At 36.3% G+C, this 19,136-nt stretch overlaps 1 protein-coding gene across 10 annotated transcripts in view; it reads right to left on the minus strand.

The window, feature by feature from the left end:
• EFR3A (EFR3 homolog A) overlaps window positions 1-19,136 on the minus strand; it is a 90,615-nt gene that overhangs the window by 47,724 nt on the left and 23,755 nt on the right. For all 10 annotated transcript variants that reach the window (XM_075743307.1, XM_075743304.1, XM_075743302.1 and 7 more), the window contains 5 exons: window positions 18,701-18,777; window positions 16,796-16,923; window positions 14,939-15,089; window positions 6,145-6,266; window positions 2,400-2,549 (listed from right to left, as the gene is read on the minus strand). In XM_075743307.1, the coding sequence (XP_075599422.1) occupies window positions 2,400-2,549; window positions 6,145-6,266; window positions 14,939-15,089; window positions 16,796-16,923; window positions 18,701-18,777 (628 nt within the window). The remainder of the gene's footprint in view (window positions 1-2,399; window positions 2,550-6,144; window positions 6,267-14,938; window positions 15,090-16,795; window positions 16,924-18,700; window positions 18,778-19,136) is intronic.

Consider the following 19,136-nt stretch of genomic DNA (forward strand, 5'->3'; position numbering starts at 1 on the left):
AAAAGAAATACTTTCTAATCTACCTGTAAAAAAGATTTTATATGAACATTACAGATAGATTAGAAAGGATTTTAAGTCAAGTCTACAACAAATGCTAGTGTCCTGCCTTAAATAAGGCTGGCACTTTTAGCTCTGCAGTTATCATGAAGATACATGTTACAAACTAAGTGAAAACACCATTTTGATATCCAATTTCATACATCCCTTCCCCATTTTAGAGATGCATATAAATTGACATACATGACTGACTCTTCTGAATTTTCTTCAGGAAAGCTTGAAGGAGGGAGGGGAATTCTTTCAAGCAATGCCTTATACTATACTGAAGTATGCATGGCAATTATTTTGCAAAACAGAATTGCAGTCAAGTACAACTAAGAAAAAACCCAATCTGATTTTCTGAATATGTTACACTTGCAAGTTTGTCTAATCACATAACTACAATGTGCCTTTAGATATACAGACAAATAATGACATCCACAGACACAAGTATCTTTTTAAAATGTTATTTAAATATTAATTTCTTAGCTTCAAAAAGTGTCTCATCTGACATGTACTCAGAAGAATCTTGAATTAAGCTATTAAGGTTCCACAAGTAAAAATTACACTGATCTTTAAAGGTAAGCTTTACCTATGTGTGCTTCAGCTTTAACCAAAAATGGTTATTTTCTATGGACTTAAGTTGGGAGTATTTTCTGGAATTTCTGCTCTTTCCTCAAATAATGCTTTGATTCCATCTGCCAGAACAATATGCTTCTTACTCCTACTCTTCAAGATGCCGCTGTTTGTACTCCACAAATATGAAGTCACATATAAAACAAGATGAGAAATTCTCTGTAGCATCATTTAAGGCCAGCAGATCAACAATTTATAAATATTGTTTTCAGCTTTTCTGTCATAATGTACATCATACAAGGCCACTACTTGCCACTTGAAAAATCATTAGTCTTTTTTTCTGTTGAATGTGCATTACAGAAAAAGTTTCAAGCAGCCAGTTCAGATATTTAATTAACAGTTGTTTTTTTGACAGATTTGTTTTTCTACCACCACTATTGCATTGCTCAACAAATGATAAAAATTAGTCCTGCGGTACATATAAACTGATCTGCTTTAAGTGATTGATCCAAATCCTATTTCAGTCAGTTTTTCCATCAATAGTTTAATTTTGCTATATAAAGGAAAGTATACGCTTGAGGGCACTGTGAAGAGTAACAAAGGAAAGGTCCCACCTGCATCTAGAAGCCCTGTAAGAATGAGTAAAGGCTAACTAGGCTCTCCATGTTCAAACAGCAGTTTCAGAAACCTTTGTCTCTTACTGAGATCACTCTTCAGATGTAAAATACAAGTGGATATTTCTGTACATACTGTGTGGGCCCTCAGTTATATGCAGTAAATAGATAAAGCATGGACAGATAGACAATTACTGATTTTAGTCATTTAGTCTGAAAATTTGCTTTATAGAAGAGACAGGTACTGACAGAAATAAGAAAAATAAGGCTGAGGAATGGAGGAAAAAATACTCAAAAAACCCTCTAAAAAAACCCAAAACCAAAACCCCCACAAACAAACAAAAGAAGAGAAACCTTACAGATTTAGCAAGCTTAGTGTCATGAGAAAGTATGAAAAGTGTGTTGTTATAGGAAGGCTGTTAAGCCTACTTACCAAGCAAGTTTTGAAGCAGCTAGGGTTAGACATGAAATAAACATTTAAGCTTGTTTGCACAGCTGAAGTTGGTTTTATGGAAATTTCCCAGTCCTAGTAATAAACACGTTTTACAACTACATAGTGCTTGGCGCAAATACAGACATGGACCAAAAAAGTGACTTTTCAGTTTTAAGGTGACTAGCATATCCTCAACATCAGTTATCACAGAGATCTTTTTTAAGGCATACCTGGCAGGAAATATGCCTAGGAGCCACTGAAAGCAAAAAAAGAGAAAGGTGTCTATACATAAAGATATTTTAAATCCTCACTTTAAGTACAATTGCAGATGGGACAGACAGTTGTTACTAGTGGCTAAATAGGAATTAAAATCTCAATTTATAACAAATACAACTAGTAAAATCATTTGAGTCACCTACAAACCTGTACTTACTAATCTATCTGACATTACAAAACAAAGAGTTTAGAGTTTTTAAAAAGTCTAAAAATGGATATACAATTTCTGGAGCAATTTTTAGTCTGATAGAATCTAGAACAAGTGAAATGCAGGCAGTTGAAAAGACTTTAAGACAAGAAATATTAAGAGCAGTTAAGCAGAGCTGTGCTATCAGTTTTGAGAAGCCTCAGCTAGTAACAGTGAGCAGTTATTTCCAATAAAAAGAAAAGAAAAAGGTATCTATCATAAAAAACTAAGACCAAAGATTGCTTAAAAACACACTAGTGACCAGGAATAAAAATACCTGTCAATGTCTTCTATTTTCTGCATATTAAACAGCAATGATGGTACGATCTTGTCCATGTGCTGAGGTTCCCATATAGTCGCTCGAAGTTCATCATTAACTGTTTTTCGAACCACTCCCTGAATGCCCCTGATTCCAGCAATTCGGATCCTAAGGAAGGAAAAAAGGAATTACTGAAAAGCACCTCCCAGTACAGCTGTTTACCTGTTAGACAGTAGTAATTATGTAGTGTGGAATGCCATTAGGTTCTCACAAGCAGTAATTTGGAAGTTTGGCCAATTCATTGAGGTTGCCCATATTGCCTTTAAAGGCCTTTAAAGCTCATAAAGAAGCTGACAAAATAAACAATGGAACAGAAGATGATCTGTAAGGGTAATGCTGACGTTGACTGATGAATACTGAAACTGCGTATACCACCTCCACCAGAAGTCACATGGGTAAAAACCCACCGACTCTACACAATTCACTAACCATCAGTTGAAACTGTGTGTAATCTCAACCTACTCCAGTGCTGAAGAAAAATGTTGTGAAGTTACCACAGCACAGCTGAAGCAATGTCTAGCATACTCATGTGTTCATGTCCTTAAAAGTTGTAATTAAGACTGAGGATTAATCGTAACAAACCTTTAACAATTTGTGCAAGATTCACAAGATGGAAAGCAGAGGATAATGCTATCAACTCAAACCTGATGCACAAAAGGAACCATCGCTTTTATTCCTAAAACCATTTGAGTGAAATTAACTGAGAACTGATCAACAACAATAAAAAGAAAAAAAAAAATTCTAAAAAGGACTTAGTCTAGCTGTTGTTTAACAAAATAATGAAAACAGCCAAGTTTGCAGGAGAATCTGTGCAATGAAATGAATGGCAAAATGTTATTTTTTGAAGTGGTACTAGCAAATTACCCATCATAAGTGGTAGGAAAGAATTTTACTTACTGAAAACAAGGAGAAGAAAGGGCAGTACAGCCATCAAGTGAAATAAGCACAAGCTTCGCTAAAATTTGAAATTATTTTTATTAAAATCCATCCCTCATTTTTTAAATCTTAATTTCAGTATGGACAACATATAACTAGCCTTTGTTCAGTCAAATTCGCTGAATTAAAACATATGCTAGATGAACTACAGAGCTAACCAAACTCTATACTTAATATTTTTGTTTCGATTTCAATTTGTAAATACTTAAATCTGTAGCCTCCTGTTTTTCAGCTACTTCTGAACAAAGCCAGGCACATTCAATATGGATCCGATACCATTCTAGACCTTTCAAGACAGTTTTAATAGGGTTACATACAAAACAAGGAAGAAGAGGGATGCACAAAGAGCTAGAAAAGCACTTGCTATTGTTGTACTACAACTACAGTGCAGTATCCAATATCAAGTTTTCAATATTAAGGATCTCAGATTGACATTTAAGACACAGAGGTTCCAAAATTCCATCACTGAAACATTTTTTGCTTCTAAATTATGAGTTCTTAAGGTAATCAAGCTTTGCTGATACTGTGGCTTTAAATACATGAAATACTAGCACTAACCTCCCCTGCTGAAAGGGAAATCTCACTTACCAGGTGAGATTCAGTTTCGGGCTCAGAAGCCCACACGACCCGACTACATGAATGGGAGCTTGGACATCATCTGTACAAGCCAGCCAGTTCAGTAGAACCTCAAGCCATGCAAGTGAACAGCCACTCCAGATGTCTGGTTTAGGATGAGCTGAATCACTCTCTAGTCACCATCAACAGTTATCGACTACTTGTGATATCTGCATTTAAAACTGTAATCTGCAGTCATAGCTCATTTGTTTTGTTGAATTACCTCAATACCTACAGCAAATCTGGTAAGCCAACTCCAAGAATGATTGCTTTTCATAAAGATCTCTTTCAAAAGAGATACATTCAAACTGGCTAGGATGATGTGGAAAAAGTCATATTGTTATACATTTTATTAACCTGAGTAAAAAATTGATTCACATGGGGGGAAAAAGGCCACACTTTTGTGTATTGGAGTGCCACTAGCACTAATTTCATGTTCGTATTGTTGCACAAGAGGTTGAAAAAATGAGGGTCAAAGTACTGAGGAAGGTTCCACATCAAATTTCACCACGTACAGGAAAGGATTCATTCCTCCTTAGAAGGCTCAGATAGGTATTAAAGCAGAGATTACATTTAAGTCAAAGTCATGTACAGTGTTGTCACTAGGATGAAATTCCTCCCTAAGCATACATCAACACTGCAAACTGAAGCACAGATAACAGTGCAGGCTGACAATTCGAAGAGCAAACGACTAGCACAGTTCTCCTTCTGCTACAACAATCACAGCTTTGGGGTATCCTTACGAGTGGTAGATCATACTTGACAGATAAATCAGGGATGTACTAGTCTCTTAATTCCATGTTCTAGTTCTTTACTAATATTACCTCTCATTTGCAAGGGGCAAATGAAGGTGAAAGTAGTACTAAAAATCATGAGCTGAGCTTCATATCCTAACCTCTTATGAAATGTATTACACTAAGTAGTTCAACATTTCTGGTTTAGTTTCACTAAAATGGCAAAATCTCAAAAAACTGATTGAAACACTTATGAATACTATTTGCAAGCATCAGCTTCAGCTAAATATACTGCACCTGACAGGAGCCTAAGTTATGAGGTAGTTGCATGACACACTGGCCTCACTAGTGACACCTGCTTAAGAAGTTTCCATCTCCTTTCCCCTTCGGTCCCTGAGTAGCATTTACCAACCCCTTAGTTCTTCCCCAAACAATACCCAGGGTCATTCTGTAAAACCATTCACTGGAATCATCTTCCTAAAGGAAAAGCACAGAAGAAGCAGGCAGATTTAATCCTAACCCTTTTAGAGACAAGGTTTACAGCAGAACCCTAGAAGATGGCATTAAATTACAAAAAATGAGGAATGAACCAGAAGACTAAAGGAGGAATGAATTTTCTGGTATTTTGGGTTTTGTTTGGTTGGGTTTTTACCCAACAGTACACAGTATTCATTCTTTTTGAAAATACAGTTCACAGATTTTTGAAACTGCAAACTTTAAGAAAAATCCTTATGCATTGCAGCTAATAGAATAAACAGTACACCCAAAAGGTTGAATAAATGTTCAGCACATAGATTTTTCATAGTTGGCCAAACAATTTAATGCAGAGAAATAGAAAAGATGAGTACAACAGAGATACAAATCATATAATCTGAAAAGCTTTTTCTAAAAGGGCCTTTTTCTAACATGCTCAGGAGTTAAATACTGATTAACAATTCATATAAAGAACACATCGCTAGGGGGAGCTGAAGTAAAAAACATTGTGGTGCTTATGTAATAATGTAAAAATTTGTAATACTAATTCATGAAGGCATTTCACTTTCACACACAGTATCATACCGCAGACATCTAAGAAAATTCAATTTTAATGAGTAATTCTCAAATAACAGACTCAAAATAATGCTTTTGCATTTCAGGTAAGTAGCCCCATTAATTTCTCAAATGAGTTATGCAACTCACACACATTTACAGTAATGCCTTTCTGGAGACAATCCATGCAATTTGGCAGACATTATTCAGGTAAAATTCCACTTAAATATTCCAGGAGTTCTAGCCATTAAGATTTGTGCTATTTGGTGCTATTTAAAAAGTCAGACTTTCATTTTTCTTCCTATGGAATGAACTGTTCCACTAAATATCATGACAAAAGCTGTATTACAGACTTTCTTAACATGTTATACATACAGAATGGCACTTACTCGGTTTGTATTTCTGGATCGTGGTCACACGAATGACACATGGCACTGAATCGAGACACAAAGAAGTCATAGCGTCTGTGATAGGAAGGTGTGTCTTCCTCAATGTTGGCAAATTTGACAAACTGGAAGATACATTTAAAAAGCTCTTGATACCAATTTCCCAAAAGAAAATAATGAATACTAATCTTCATTTAAGAAGAAACATAAAACACTGCATTAGGAAAAGAATCCCGATTTGACAATACTTAAATGTTCAACTTCAGAGAAGAAAAAGTTAAATTGGAGAGTTTTCTTTTTAAAGACTTTCCACTATTACTTCATTTAGATCATTATGAAAGGGTGCAACTGCATGAAATACAACATACCATGCAATATGGAAACATCTAACACTTGAACAGTGAGCGTCATCAACTCATAGCATCATAGAATCATTTAGTTTGGAAAAGACCCTTAAGAACATTGAATCCAGCTGTAAACCTGACACTGCCAAGGCCACCACTAAACCATGTTCCTAAGCACCACATCTACGCATCTTTTAAACACCTCCAGGGATGGTGACTCAACCACTTCCCTGGGCAGCCCGTTCCAATGATTGACAAACCTTTTGGTGAAGAATTTTTTCCTAATATTCAGGTTAAACCTCCCCTGGCACAACTTGGGGCCATTTCCCCTTGTCCTCGCTACTTGGGAGAAGAGACCAACCCTCACCTGGCTACAACCTCTCTTCAGGTAGCTGTAGAGAGCAGTCCGAGAAATCAAATGGTACACTGTCACTGGCAAGTTAACTAGCAACATTCTGACTTATCAAAATTCAAGGGAAAGAAACTTGGAGGCATTCTGTCAATTCTGTCTATCTTTACAAAACGGAAAAAGGAAGAGTCAAGGAACTATAACCAAGTCAATTTTAATTCCACTCACAGAAAGACACTCTGGAAAAAAAAAATCCAATTTGCAAACATCTACAAAGTAACGAAGGGGTAAGTAACAATCAACATGGATTTGTCAAGAACAAATCACATCAACCCAGTCTAAATTATTCCTATGACAAGGAAATAGATTTTGTGAATCCAGATGAAGCAGCATCTGTCATATCTTAACTGCAGTGATGCCACTGACAAAAAAATACACAGAAGTCTCAAAGGGACACTAGAAAAACACTGTCAAAAGAACACTCCCTGTAAGACAGATGGAAAAGGGTCTGGAAATACATAGAAACACTTGCAAACTACAATAATGTATTGAGTGAACCTCTGAAGGGGCCTGTCTGGACTACAGTAGTATTTGATTTTCACTAGAGACTTAAATTACAGAGTGGGCTTGTCAAATTTGCAAAGAACACTAAGCTGGCCAGAGCTGCAAGCACAGTTGATGCCTGGTTCTTGACAAACTGGAAATAGGACCTGAAAAAGCAAGGAAGCAATTTAGGAATGACAAATGCAAAATACCATTTTAAGACAGCTGTACAAATACAAGCCAGACACAGCTGAATGCAGAAAAGAAACTTAGGGTTATAACAAACTGCACATTCAACAAAAGTCAATGCCGTTATAATGGCATGAAAAAGGAAGTAATATATTGTGATACATCCGTATTACCCATGACACCTATGAAGAAATTTTTGCCGTCTAATTGGCACTAATAAGCCCTTAGATGAAGTACTGCATCCAGTTGAAGCATCACTGCTGAAGATGGTGATTAACTGCTACAGTCCTTCAATTATTCAAGGGAGGAACAAAGCTTTAGATAAACACCTGTTAAAAAAGACTGAAAGACATTAAGTTATCTAGTCCGGAGCTGCCTGAAAGATATTAGTCTTACAAGGTACAGAAGACAGCTATAAAAAGAAAAGAAAAGAAATAAGTGGTTTTCTTTGTCCAATGGTAATAGGAAAAGCAATAATGGGCCTACGTTGAAGGAAAGGCTACCGAAGTTAAACACTAAAAACCCCGCTCCTAAAGCAAGCCGACTACCTAAAGACCTTTTGGATTCTCCATCACTGACAGTTTTAAGAACAGACTAAAGAGGGAAGAAAAAAGGGAAAGGAAAGGTTGTCAGGAAAGGTTTAACACAGTGCTGGCTCTGCCCTGAAGCAGAGATATGTCTCATTAAGATCCCTCTGCTTTTCCCCCCTCAGAATTCTTACCGATTGCTAAGCATAGGCTGAGGCATATCCTGTATGCTCTCTGAGATGCAGAACCTGCTTTTCTCAGCACATTACCCATATACATCTAGACAAGCCCAAAGCACTTTAGCATAATGTACAACGTACTGATTTGTGGAGGTTTTGAGGTAGTTTTCAAGCTGGAAGAGAAAGCTGTGTATTTCAGAAAATAACCTCCCCCACTTTTTCTTCTTTTATTTTAGTCTTTTTTCTGTTTTCTCTAGAACGCTTATCCCTTTCAACTGCACTACCAGTTCACCCACTGAAAGCTGCCAGTGCAGCTGAAAATGATAGTTTGTAAAACTGCATTCTCAGCCATTACTGGAAATGGAGTAAAATTGTATAATACTAGTCCGTTTTACATGTCGTTCTGTAGAGAATATCCTGTACAGTCCGGTGATAACAAAGTGACATACACACAAAAAACAATTCTGTATAGTCTACTGCCAGTTTGAAAGACAATCCACAAACAGCAACCATACTTTTTTGTTCAATACTGTTATAAAAATGATAATTTTCTTCCCAATACACCCTGAAAAATGCTTTAAATGCTTTACGTCTCACTGGTTTGTGTCATGGGAATTGTTAATTACAAATTCGAAACTGATTTTCTAAAGTTTTTTGAAGACAGGAACCTAATTAGTCCTTACAATTTAACAACGCATAAAGTCCAGGGGTTAAAAAAACCCACAAACAATACAATTGTAGTATTTTCCAGACATTCAAGTGTTCAAGCCTGCAATTGATTCACTCAAACTTCCATAAAAACATGTAAAAGAATGGAAGCAAAAAGTTTAAAGAACACAAAACACTATGGGAGTACCTATGAGAATATTAACTCATCTAGCATTTAATATTAGCATGTTATCTAAAATACAAAATTATTTGATTGACAGGATCTTCCAACATGAAAACTTAATACAACTCTAACTGTTTTGCTAGAAGAAAGAGTTATTGTACCAATAAATTACTTTGTAAGGATAAATGATGAATTTAGGCCAAGAAAACGTCAGGGATTCTCCAGCTCTGGACATTTCTCCTACATCACGATGCAGCTGTGTAGCAGGGAAGCAAGTACCCAGAAGTTATACCTCTCAAAGTGGCACGCACAGCAAAATGTCCAGAAAGATCAGAATTTTTTTTTATTTCCTCGCATGTATAACAAAACAATTTCACCCACTGAATATGAAGCATTTCTGAAGCATATTCCAGGATTAGCATTCAGATAACTGAGCATTTAGGCCACAGGAAAGCTAACTGTTGTAACACTGTTTTGAGTTGCACTGTCATTCAGTAGAGTATACAATTCCATTTCATTATAGAACTGTTAAGTAGCGGTGGTACTCTTAAACTGTTATTGTTGTTAAATAAAGAGTATTTTACTCCTAAGCACCTAAGATGTTTCCAAGCATACTTCAAATACAAAAATTATTCAACCTAAAAAAGGACATCCAAACACTTGTCTGGGATATACTTACAAAACTTTTATGGATGTAAACATGTCATTCAGTCATAGTAAATGCTTGCAATCACCCACTGGTAATTTATGGAAGTTTTAGCAGTACAAGCATCTTCTATATTTGTAGAATACAGAAAGTACAAAAAGGAACTTATATTGGTAATATTTTATTTCTGTTAATTTTGAAACCAATAAAATTCAATCAGTATAAAAACACATAGAACTATCATGAAATAAAGCAGGAACATATTATCTATTCAGAAGATACTTGTTCCAGACTGAGTGAAGAAAGTTTGATCATATTACCAGGGAGAGAGAGATTACACGAGTCCTGTAAGTAAATCATGCAAGTTCTCAAATTAAATTCCTAAGGAAATAATTTCTTATACACATTCATGCTGTCTTATTGCTTTTATGTAGCCAGTACAGTAGGAGAAAAATCATAACTTTTTATGAAACTCTGGATGTCTTTAAAGAAGGTCAGGTTTTTTGCAGCAATTCAAGAACAGACAATCAGCATGCATCATATTTAAATTTGAGTTATGTTATTTAAACTATCTCCCTGTAGAAACTGTAGGCTGAATCTGAGCAATATTTTTTTTTTTAAATTTGAGCTCCCCAGTCTGTCTTCTACAGCCTGCAATTTTCTCATGTTTCAGATGGGGAAAGGGGGTGCTGATACTGATAGTTTCCATTTTTTATAGACAAAGCTACTGTATTTCATTATTTGGAAGCTATCATATACGTAGACAAGATATCCTATAAACATAAGACTCAAACTACACAGTACAGCACTGATAAGAACTGTGTGAATGTATGTATGCAGTTCATCAAACAAATGCAGAAAGGACAAACACTTCAACTTTTCTAAATAGCAAAGGTTCAAACACTGGATTCATACAATAACTTCACAAACAGTATTAAAATGATCACAATAAAAAACAAGACAAGGTATTCAGCAATAGAAATTGGTTATTTAGTTATTAATAGTTAAGGTCACCTGACACTTCTCATTTTGAGTTTTATTGGTATGGGATGGATAGCTTCACACTCTATTTTACTTCATGCCACTTGGATGAAAATTATCCTGAACGCCACTTCATGTAACAAAGTCAGTAATGGTACATTGGCTTACAGGGTCACATTAGTGTGGCTATGAAACTGCAAGACTAGAGTGCACGAGCATGACGTGGGGGAAGCAATACTTATCTGTGAATGACCCTAAAAGGACTGCAGAAAGCAATTTATCTAGCATCACTCAAATTCTAGTAGATGCAGACACAGAACTTAGAAGTCAATTTAATAACCTACGGGATGAGAAAGAGTGCCTTGTGTAATTCTGTCTCTCTGTATCTTTAAATCCTATAAAAAGAGATAGACCAGGGACCCTAGAGATTAAATACTTCATTGTATATTAAATCACTACTAGCACATAATTCCGTATTGGTACATGGAATGAAAGAAGCATCTTGTAATAAAGTTTCCATCACATACTTCCAGATTATCATGCTGCAGATAAGCAAGACAAACAAACGAGTACTCTACTGGGAATATTAATTCTGACATTCCTTAATTTCAGTCTTGACATTTTATACTATTTTTCTATTTGTCAGAATTGAAATGCACGTATAAACAACTGCTTTTATAAGCCAACACTAACAGATACAAAAATCTTGTTATATCAGGCACTGACTGGTCGCTTTTCCACTTGGGATACTGCTTGTCTGCTTTTAAATAACAAATAATGACAACTAGCGATAACAGTCACCTTTTCATGCAGAGGAAGCCCAACACTGTCACTGACGGAATCATTATCTCACTGCTCGGAAGAAGAAACTGCCCTTCTAAAATGAAGCTCCCTATCAACTAAAGAAAGCATTTGTGGTAAATAATTTAAAATGTGGTAATACTGTGTTCTACATATATCTGCTATTTTTCAGATGAAAAAACCCAATGTTTTTTTATCAATATACAAAGAAGAATTGACCCCATCAACATTCCCAACTAGCTTAGAATGTGTTGTATTCAGCTGAGTTTTGTCAACATAGTTTAAGATGAAAGTTTTACTAAATTATACACCCCATTATTTTTGACCAGCTGCTCACTAAAGAAATTTTCTGGACTCTCTAAAAAAAATTGCCAGGAAATTAAAAATATTTTTAAAAATTATCTCTTGTCCCCAAAAAATTTTGCCCAGAAGTTCAAAGATTTTAAAGCTGTTCACCCCTAGACAGGAAGAACAAGTATAATTCATTCATTCTATCCTAGTAATATAACCACTATGGATCTAAGCAATACATTTTATTATTTGTACATGAGAGAGATGTTTTACATGTTCGATTCTATGATTTTATGAATTTATTTTTCAGTTACTGAAATTCTGCAAAATGGTCAGAGAGAGAAATTTAATATTGCCGTAAGTTTCTAAGTAAAAGCTTATTGCAATCAGCCTCCAGATTCTCTCATACTTAAGCCAAGGAAATCTCACTTTTTCCCACCACATTTTTTCAGTTTCCTCACCAGCATATGCTATCCTAGCACACGGTTAATAAAAATATCTTCCATGATAGAAAAAGATGTTTTGAACTTCATAGACACTGCCAATTTGAAATCTGGTCTACTTCAAAAAGAGTACAATTCAACATATCCACTATCGAATTCCACAAGTTTTCAAGCTAACATTATTTACAAATGTAACATATAAAAAGTCATTGGAATTAATTATATGTAACCTGAAGATCAGGCATAAAAGTACATAAATTAAAAACAAACAATTGTTTTTCTAAAACAGTAACCTTCAGGTTTGCTTTTTAGAAGTAAATCAACTTAAAGATTGAAATTTAACTTCAAAAGAGAATTTAAGTCAAACAGCTGAATGAAACTTTTGTATTTTTTTAGGATAGGGCACCAAGTAGAGTAAGTACTGCATCCAAAACCAGGTATTTGGAAGTCAAGGAAAAGACCTTGGAAGACAGTGGGAGCTTCCACATCCTTCCAAGACTTTAAACTACTTGGAGTACACAGATCTGTTTCATTTAAAACCCTGACTTCTGTGCCATCACAAGAGTTCCCACAGCTGAAGCAAAATCTGCTTGTGAGACTGAGAAAAAAAAAAAAAACAATTCAAGTAAGACAGTTGAATCTTACTTGAAAGACATCACTTTTTTTGTGTCCCAGTAAAGCTTTGAAAGTCAGCTTTGGGATGGAAAATAATCAAGATCTACTTATAGCCACAATCATACCCCATATCTTTTTAAGTGTAAGCAGACTATACATTTGTATTGTCTGAAATTGAGTTTAACCTAAAAATATTACGGCAACTTTTCCACAGGTTGCCTGACTTTTCATCAAAGACATTTAATTCATATGCAATTCATTCTTCTCTTCCAGAAAATATGTGTTTCCACTCCAAATTGGTATATTAGAATCAATAAAGCACAGGAAAGATTATTCCGTCACTCTACCATTTCTACTCCTTTGGGGTTTTTTTTGTTTGTTTATTTATTTATTTCCTTCAGGAAGAGAGGAAAAACTGAAAAAGGCTAAACGTGACGGTAAACTTTCTCCTTGTCTGACAAAATTTATTTAAGAACACAGTAGGTCAGTGACCTCAGTAACAGACAAGCTGTCAGTGCCAATACACTTTGCTCCTCTTGAGTCAACACATAAAGACTCTTATCTTTTCTCTCCATTGACTATAGACAGTGCCTAGGGAAATTAGTATAATTAGGCTGAAATTAGCCTTTGGAATACTGTTGAAAACCCATATAGATTTCACTTTCCTCACAGAATTTGACATCTTATTTAGGAAAATTTAATTGGTTTTGGTTATTGAGTTCTACAACAGACAAACACAAATTATGTCCTAATTTAGGAAGCCCATTAACCTGCTTTGCTTATAAAAGCCTTCATTGGGAACTGACTGGGATATCAAACAGATTGCCCTAAGGTGGAGTTCTGTTCAATAACCTTCGTTGGGAAATGACGTGTGCCTTGTAAATCAAAGTGGAGGTTGGCAGTAGCTGTTTGCCACCAAGGATTTTAAGCAACTAGAAAGTGATGTACATCTTACCATTTGGCAGCCCAGGAAATAAGTTCCAAAGCTATCTCCCTAAGAGGCCTTGCCCAGGCATTATTATACAAACAAACAAAAGAAGCAGGACAGTCTGGCTCAAAGATATTAAAATAAATAAATATCTCATTACCCTCAGTCAAGCTGCCCTATTAGTTTGGGGCACAAGGGGACACTCCTCCCCTACATCACAGCAAGAACTCTCTGCATTCCACTATAATAAGAAACTCTACTCCAGAATGGCATCACTCTGTTACACTCTCCTGTTTCCCTGAACTGCAAATCCATTTAATTCCACCAACTGGGAATCTTACCCAAAGGAAAGCTCAAAAGTTTTACAGAATCCACAAAAAAACCCCACGCTGCTAACAATGGCAGCGTACACAAAATGCAAGCATTACTTCTTTACTCATGTAAAAGCAACCTCTGTAAGTGACAATAGTCCACATCACAATCCTGGAATTTATGAGATTGTACCATATTGTACCAACTGGGAAATACAATGGTTAAACGGGAAGTATAACAGAACTATAATACTGATTGAACCCATCAGTATGTTTGGAAAACCAGATCTCCAAATCTCCATTTTGACACTTTTAGTTATGTCCTTCAAGCCTGGATCTGAATCTTGAAATATTTAAGCTAATAATGTAAGGTTGTAGTACTAAAGCTTTTGCCTCCTAGCTACTTTTCAGCTAACGTGAATCTTTCTGTGTAGTGTCAGTGCTGTGGAGAAGGATGTTATTTCTCATTGCTGGAGAGCAAGAAAACAATGTCTTACCTATAGAATGGCTCCAGGAGGTCTATTTAAAGATTCAAAATATGAACTCACGGAACAGCTTTCCTGTTCCTTCCAGAAGGAGTTATTTCTGCAGGGGATGAGCCCAGACATCAAAAGAATTTTAGAGACTGAAAGGAAACAGTTTTTCTGCCTCCAGCTGGTATCTGCTCTGTGTTTAGGCCCAAATGGTATACCCTGTCACATAAAGAATCTTCTCGATTCCTGTTAACTGGCAGATACTTTGTGACTGCTGAAACTACTTTCCTGTAATAAATAAGCAAAGATTTATTCTGATTTGATTTAGCATTTCAGTTTACTCACAGAATTAGTTCCAAGAACTTGCAGCTCTGGTTCGCCTGATTCTAGAAGCTTGGCCACCATACGAAGGAAACTTTCCACAAATGGTTTTATGCTCTGAGAATGGCAAGCCATTAGAAGTTGGTCCAATGCCTCCATGGCAATTAAAACATACCTGAGAATTAGAGAGACATAAAACACATAAAGACGTGCTACCTTTATCATTACCTCAATTTGTTCAATTTAGGTCATTATTAATACAAAAATTAGAAAAGAAAGCATGGAAGGCACATATTTCCCATTGTCTAAAAATGGAAGTTATTGGTATTTCCTATATTTTCTTATGTTTTTAGGGGAGGCAGAAAATTGAGTGTTTTCAGAAGGGATGTCATAATACTTACTAACAAAGTAAATACAGTTCAATTTTCTTTCCTATCACATTTTCTTTTCAATTATAAAACCCCGTTTTCTAGTATACAGATCCTCTGTCTTTCCAAATTCCAGTATGGAAAGCCAGCAACTTATCCATACTCCTGCACAGTCAGACAACATTCTAAGTAAATGAAAAAAGAGTAAAGACAGCAGTGACCAAAATTAAATTACCCTAAAGAATGGCCATTCACCCATTCTAGAAAGCTATAAAAATATCTTTTGATATCATGAAGGCCAAAAGTGATGACCTGTGATGGATGTTGCCTTTCTTTTCCAACTCCTGACACTTTTTAGGCTCAATATTTTCCTACTCTATTTCCACATTCTTTAAAATCTTCTCCCTCTTTAAATAATGCAGAGCCAAAAATTTCCAGCTCAAATAGGATTTAGAGTGTGACAGAGTTTTAAAAAGTTTCCATTTAAACACAATTTAGTCAAAAGGGCTGAAAAGAAAGATATCGCCACTTCCCAATACCCTGAATGACATTCGAGGGTGTATTAGGTTTACATGGTAAGATTTTTGGTACCACAGGGGCGGCTTCTGTGAGAAGCCACCAGGAGCTGCCCCCATGTCAGACACAGCCAGCTCCAGATAGCTGCAAGACGGACCCACCACTTCCCAAAGCTCAGCCCCTCATCGACACTGGTAGAGCCCACGGAGGACCACAGGGGAGCAGATATCCACACTGCAGACCATGGATGACCCCATGCTGGAGCAGGTGGCTCTGACCTGAAGGAAGCTGCAGCCCATGGAAAGGCCCCACTGGAGCTAGCAGGAGCTGTGGGCCCATGGACAGGAGCCCACGCAGGAGCAGCTATTCTGGCAGGACGTGCGATTGTTGGGAACCCACACTGGAGCAGTCCATTCCTGAAGGACTGCACCCCGTGGAAAGGACTCATGCTGGAGCAGTTCTTGAAGGACTGTCTCCTGTGGGAGGGACCCAACGCTGGAGCAGGAGAAGAGCGTGAGGAGGAAGGAGCGGCAGAGACAAGATGTTATGAGCTGATGGCAACCCCCATTCCCCATCTCCCTGCACTCCTTGTGGGGAGGAAGTAGATGAGTCAGGAGCAAACTTGGACCTGGGAAGAAGGAGGGCTGGAAGGAAAGTGGTTTTAGCTTTGTTTTGATTTCTCACTATCCTACTCTGTTATTAATTGGCAATAAATTAAATTAATCTTCCCCAAGTTGAGTCTTTTTTGCCCATGATGGTAATCGCTGAGTCATCTCCCTGTCCTTAGGTTGACTCATGAGCTTTTCATCTTATTTTCTCCCCCATCTGGCTGAGCAGGAGTGAGAGAGCGGCTGGGTGGGTACCTGGCAGCCAGACAAGTTTAACTCACCACAAAGGGACTGGGTCTGTCTTGCTTCCTAAACTCGACCAGAACAAGCATGATGAAATGCCAGTACATGCTGGCATCTATTTTTAATGGTGTGACTTATTTCCTTACCCATAGCGATGCCTGACAACATCTCTGCTCAGTCTCTCTGCTAGGTAAGCACCAATTCGATCCAGCTTTTCTGGTGCAGAAACAGCATAGAAAGTCAGCTTCTCCATGTCAGCTTTAACAAGACCATCCTAAAAACAGATATACAAAAAATAAAAGTTCACAGAAAATATAAAGCTTTTGAAGTGTTTTTTCCTTTTGTCTACTCAAGATTTAAAGATCTGAGCAATACAGATGGGAATAAGCTACCGGGGAAAAAAAACCACCAACAACAAAACTCAAACAAACTTTTAAGCAAAATTGTCATTAGCTTAGCTGCAAAAATTAGCAACATAAAAATTAAGTAAAATATTTTTAAAAGAAACAAAACAACTATCTTCCCCCATCTTATTTTTGGTGAGGGGAAACAGGTATTCCGAAACAAGTTATTTAGTGAGATATGTCACCAGTTCTGAGGCACACTTTTTGCGTACTGGTACAATGTAATTTTTTTCTATGCAGTTTAAATATTTTGGATTGCAGTTTAAATATTTTATTTGTTCAGTGTCACACGTTGGACAAGGCTGACATATGGGGTACCTGAAGTGTAATTGTTAGAACAAGATCAAATATTAACGTATTAGTTCCAACATAAACTGTGATATAGCTCTCCTCAGGTGAGGTTATAATTATAACTATCAGGTAAGAAGGATAAAGCTTTTTCTCTTTTTTTTTCCCTAGAAGTTCAAAAAAACATTATCTTTTTCAAATAAATGACTTTTGAAGCTTTTAACACACTCATTATTAATTCATTCATTCTATCAAGCAAGTCTTCTCATACTTTAGAGAAGGCCTGTAGCTCAGTGAAATATCATGGACTGGTTTGTGCCCTGCACTGAGCCAATGAGTATTAACAAAAGCAGAGACTCAGGAGTGCCAACACAGAGCTACTGAGATTAAAGCTGTAAGACTACAACTGTAGCAATTCTGGGTGTTTCTACACCTGTATGAAACAAATAGATTAAAACAAATAAATTTATAAAACCGTATTGTTCCATGCTCTCAATACACTGTATACACAGAAAACATTTCCTTTGAAGCCAGTAACATATGCTTATACAGTAACTAGCACTTACTAACTACGTATTTTAAAGAAAAGCCCACATCATTTATAAGATATAAGCCAAATGTTATACAAACGCTGTTCTGCTTACTTCCGCCATAATACAAGATAACAAAATCTGGTAACACATTTAAAAAAATGCAGCAGCAGAAACATAAGCTCTTGATCAGTCTGAACCATCACATGATTATGTATAGATACACGCATTACTAAATGGTAACACAGAAGTTATTTATTGTCACTGAGAGTAAGAGCTAGGCTTTAATATAGCTCCAAGACTGTTCCAGTGAAATGAAAAAAACTGTGTATGAATAACTGGAGAAATAAAAAAAAAAAAACCAACAACAAAACCCCTTTTTGGATCACAACAGCCTACCAGAACTATAAAAACTTAGACAGTTAATACGTCAAGAGTTAGAAAATCTTGTAGAAAAACAGAAAATGTTCACAACTGCAACCATAACAGAACAAATATTTGTGGTTCTACATAGTTATGCAGTGCTACCTCTGCGGCAGAATGTCCTGTTCAATTAAATCTTTATTTCTCTGAACAAATCATACTAACTTTACTCTTCTATACACACAGCCCTGCTTTGAAAAGAAAATTAGACCAGACGATCTGTACAGGTCCCTTTCCAGCTAAATTATTTTGCTAACCTCTATTAAAATTATGAAGCACTAAGGAAGAATTTACTGTAAAATGTGAAAATAGACAAGAAAAAATATTTTTAAAAATGCTAAAGCACTAGTTACTAATACAAAATTTTCGAATGCCAATCCTTTAAAATTTTAAAGCCATCACTCACTTTTGGATCTTCAGGAAATATGTTATCTACTAGACGCTTGTAGCGAGGTCGCAAAGCAGCACAGCAACAGCACACTCCTGTAGAGAGATTTACCCCAACAGAATTTAGAATTAAGTTTTAGGAACACGAGTATTTTCATTTGAAGTGACTAGCTGACAAGCAAAGACGAAAAAGACACAGTGAATTCAGCTGCTTGTTTCTATCAGCAGTAAAGCAAAATTAAGGTAAGTGAAAATGACTGAGAAGTCAAATAAACGAAACTACTGTTGTACTGTAATACATGAGAAAATATGCAAGCATCTTGGGTACTAGAAATGCACCTGTCATCCAGCCATGCTTAAAAACATGCAGAAAAATTAAAAAAAATTCAAAATCTAGTAATAGTGAAACCAAGGCTACTTCATTTTCTGTTTTATCTTATTCTGAATGATCATTT

Source organism: Balearica regulorum, chromosome 2, assembly GCF_011004875.1.
Source record: "Balearica regulorum gibbericeps isolate bBalReg1 chromosome 2, bBalReg1.pri, whole genome shotgun sequence".
Classification (NCBI taxonomy): domain Eukaryota; kingdom Metazoa; phylum Chordata; class Aves; order Gruiformes; family Gruidae; genus Balearica; species Balearica regulorum.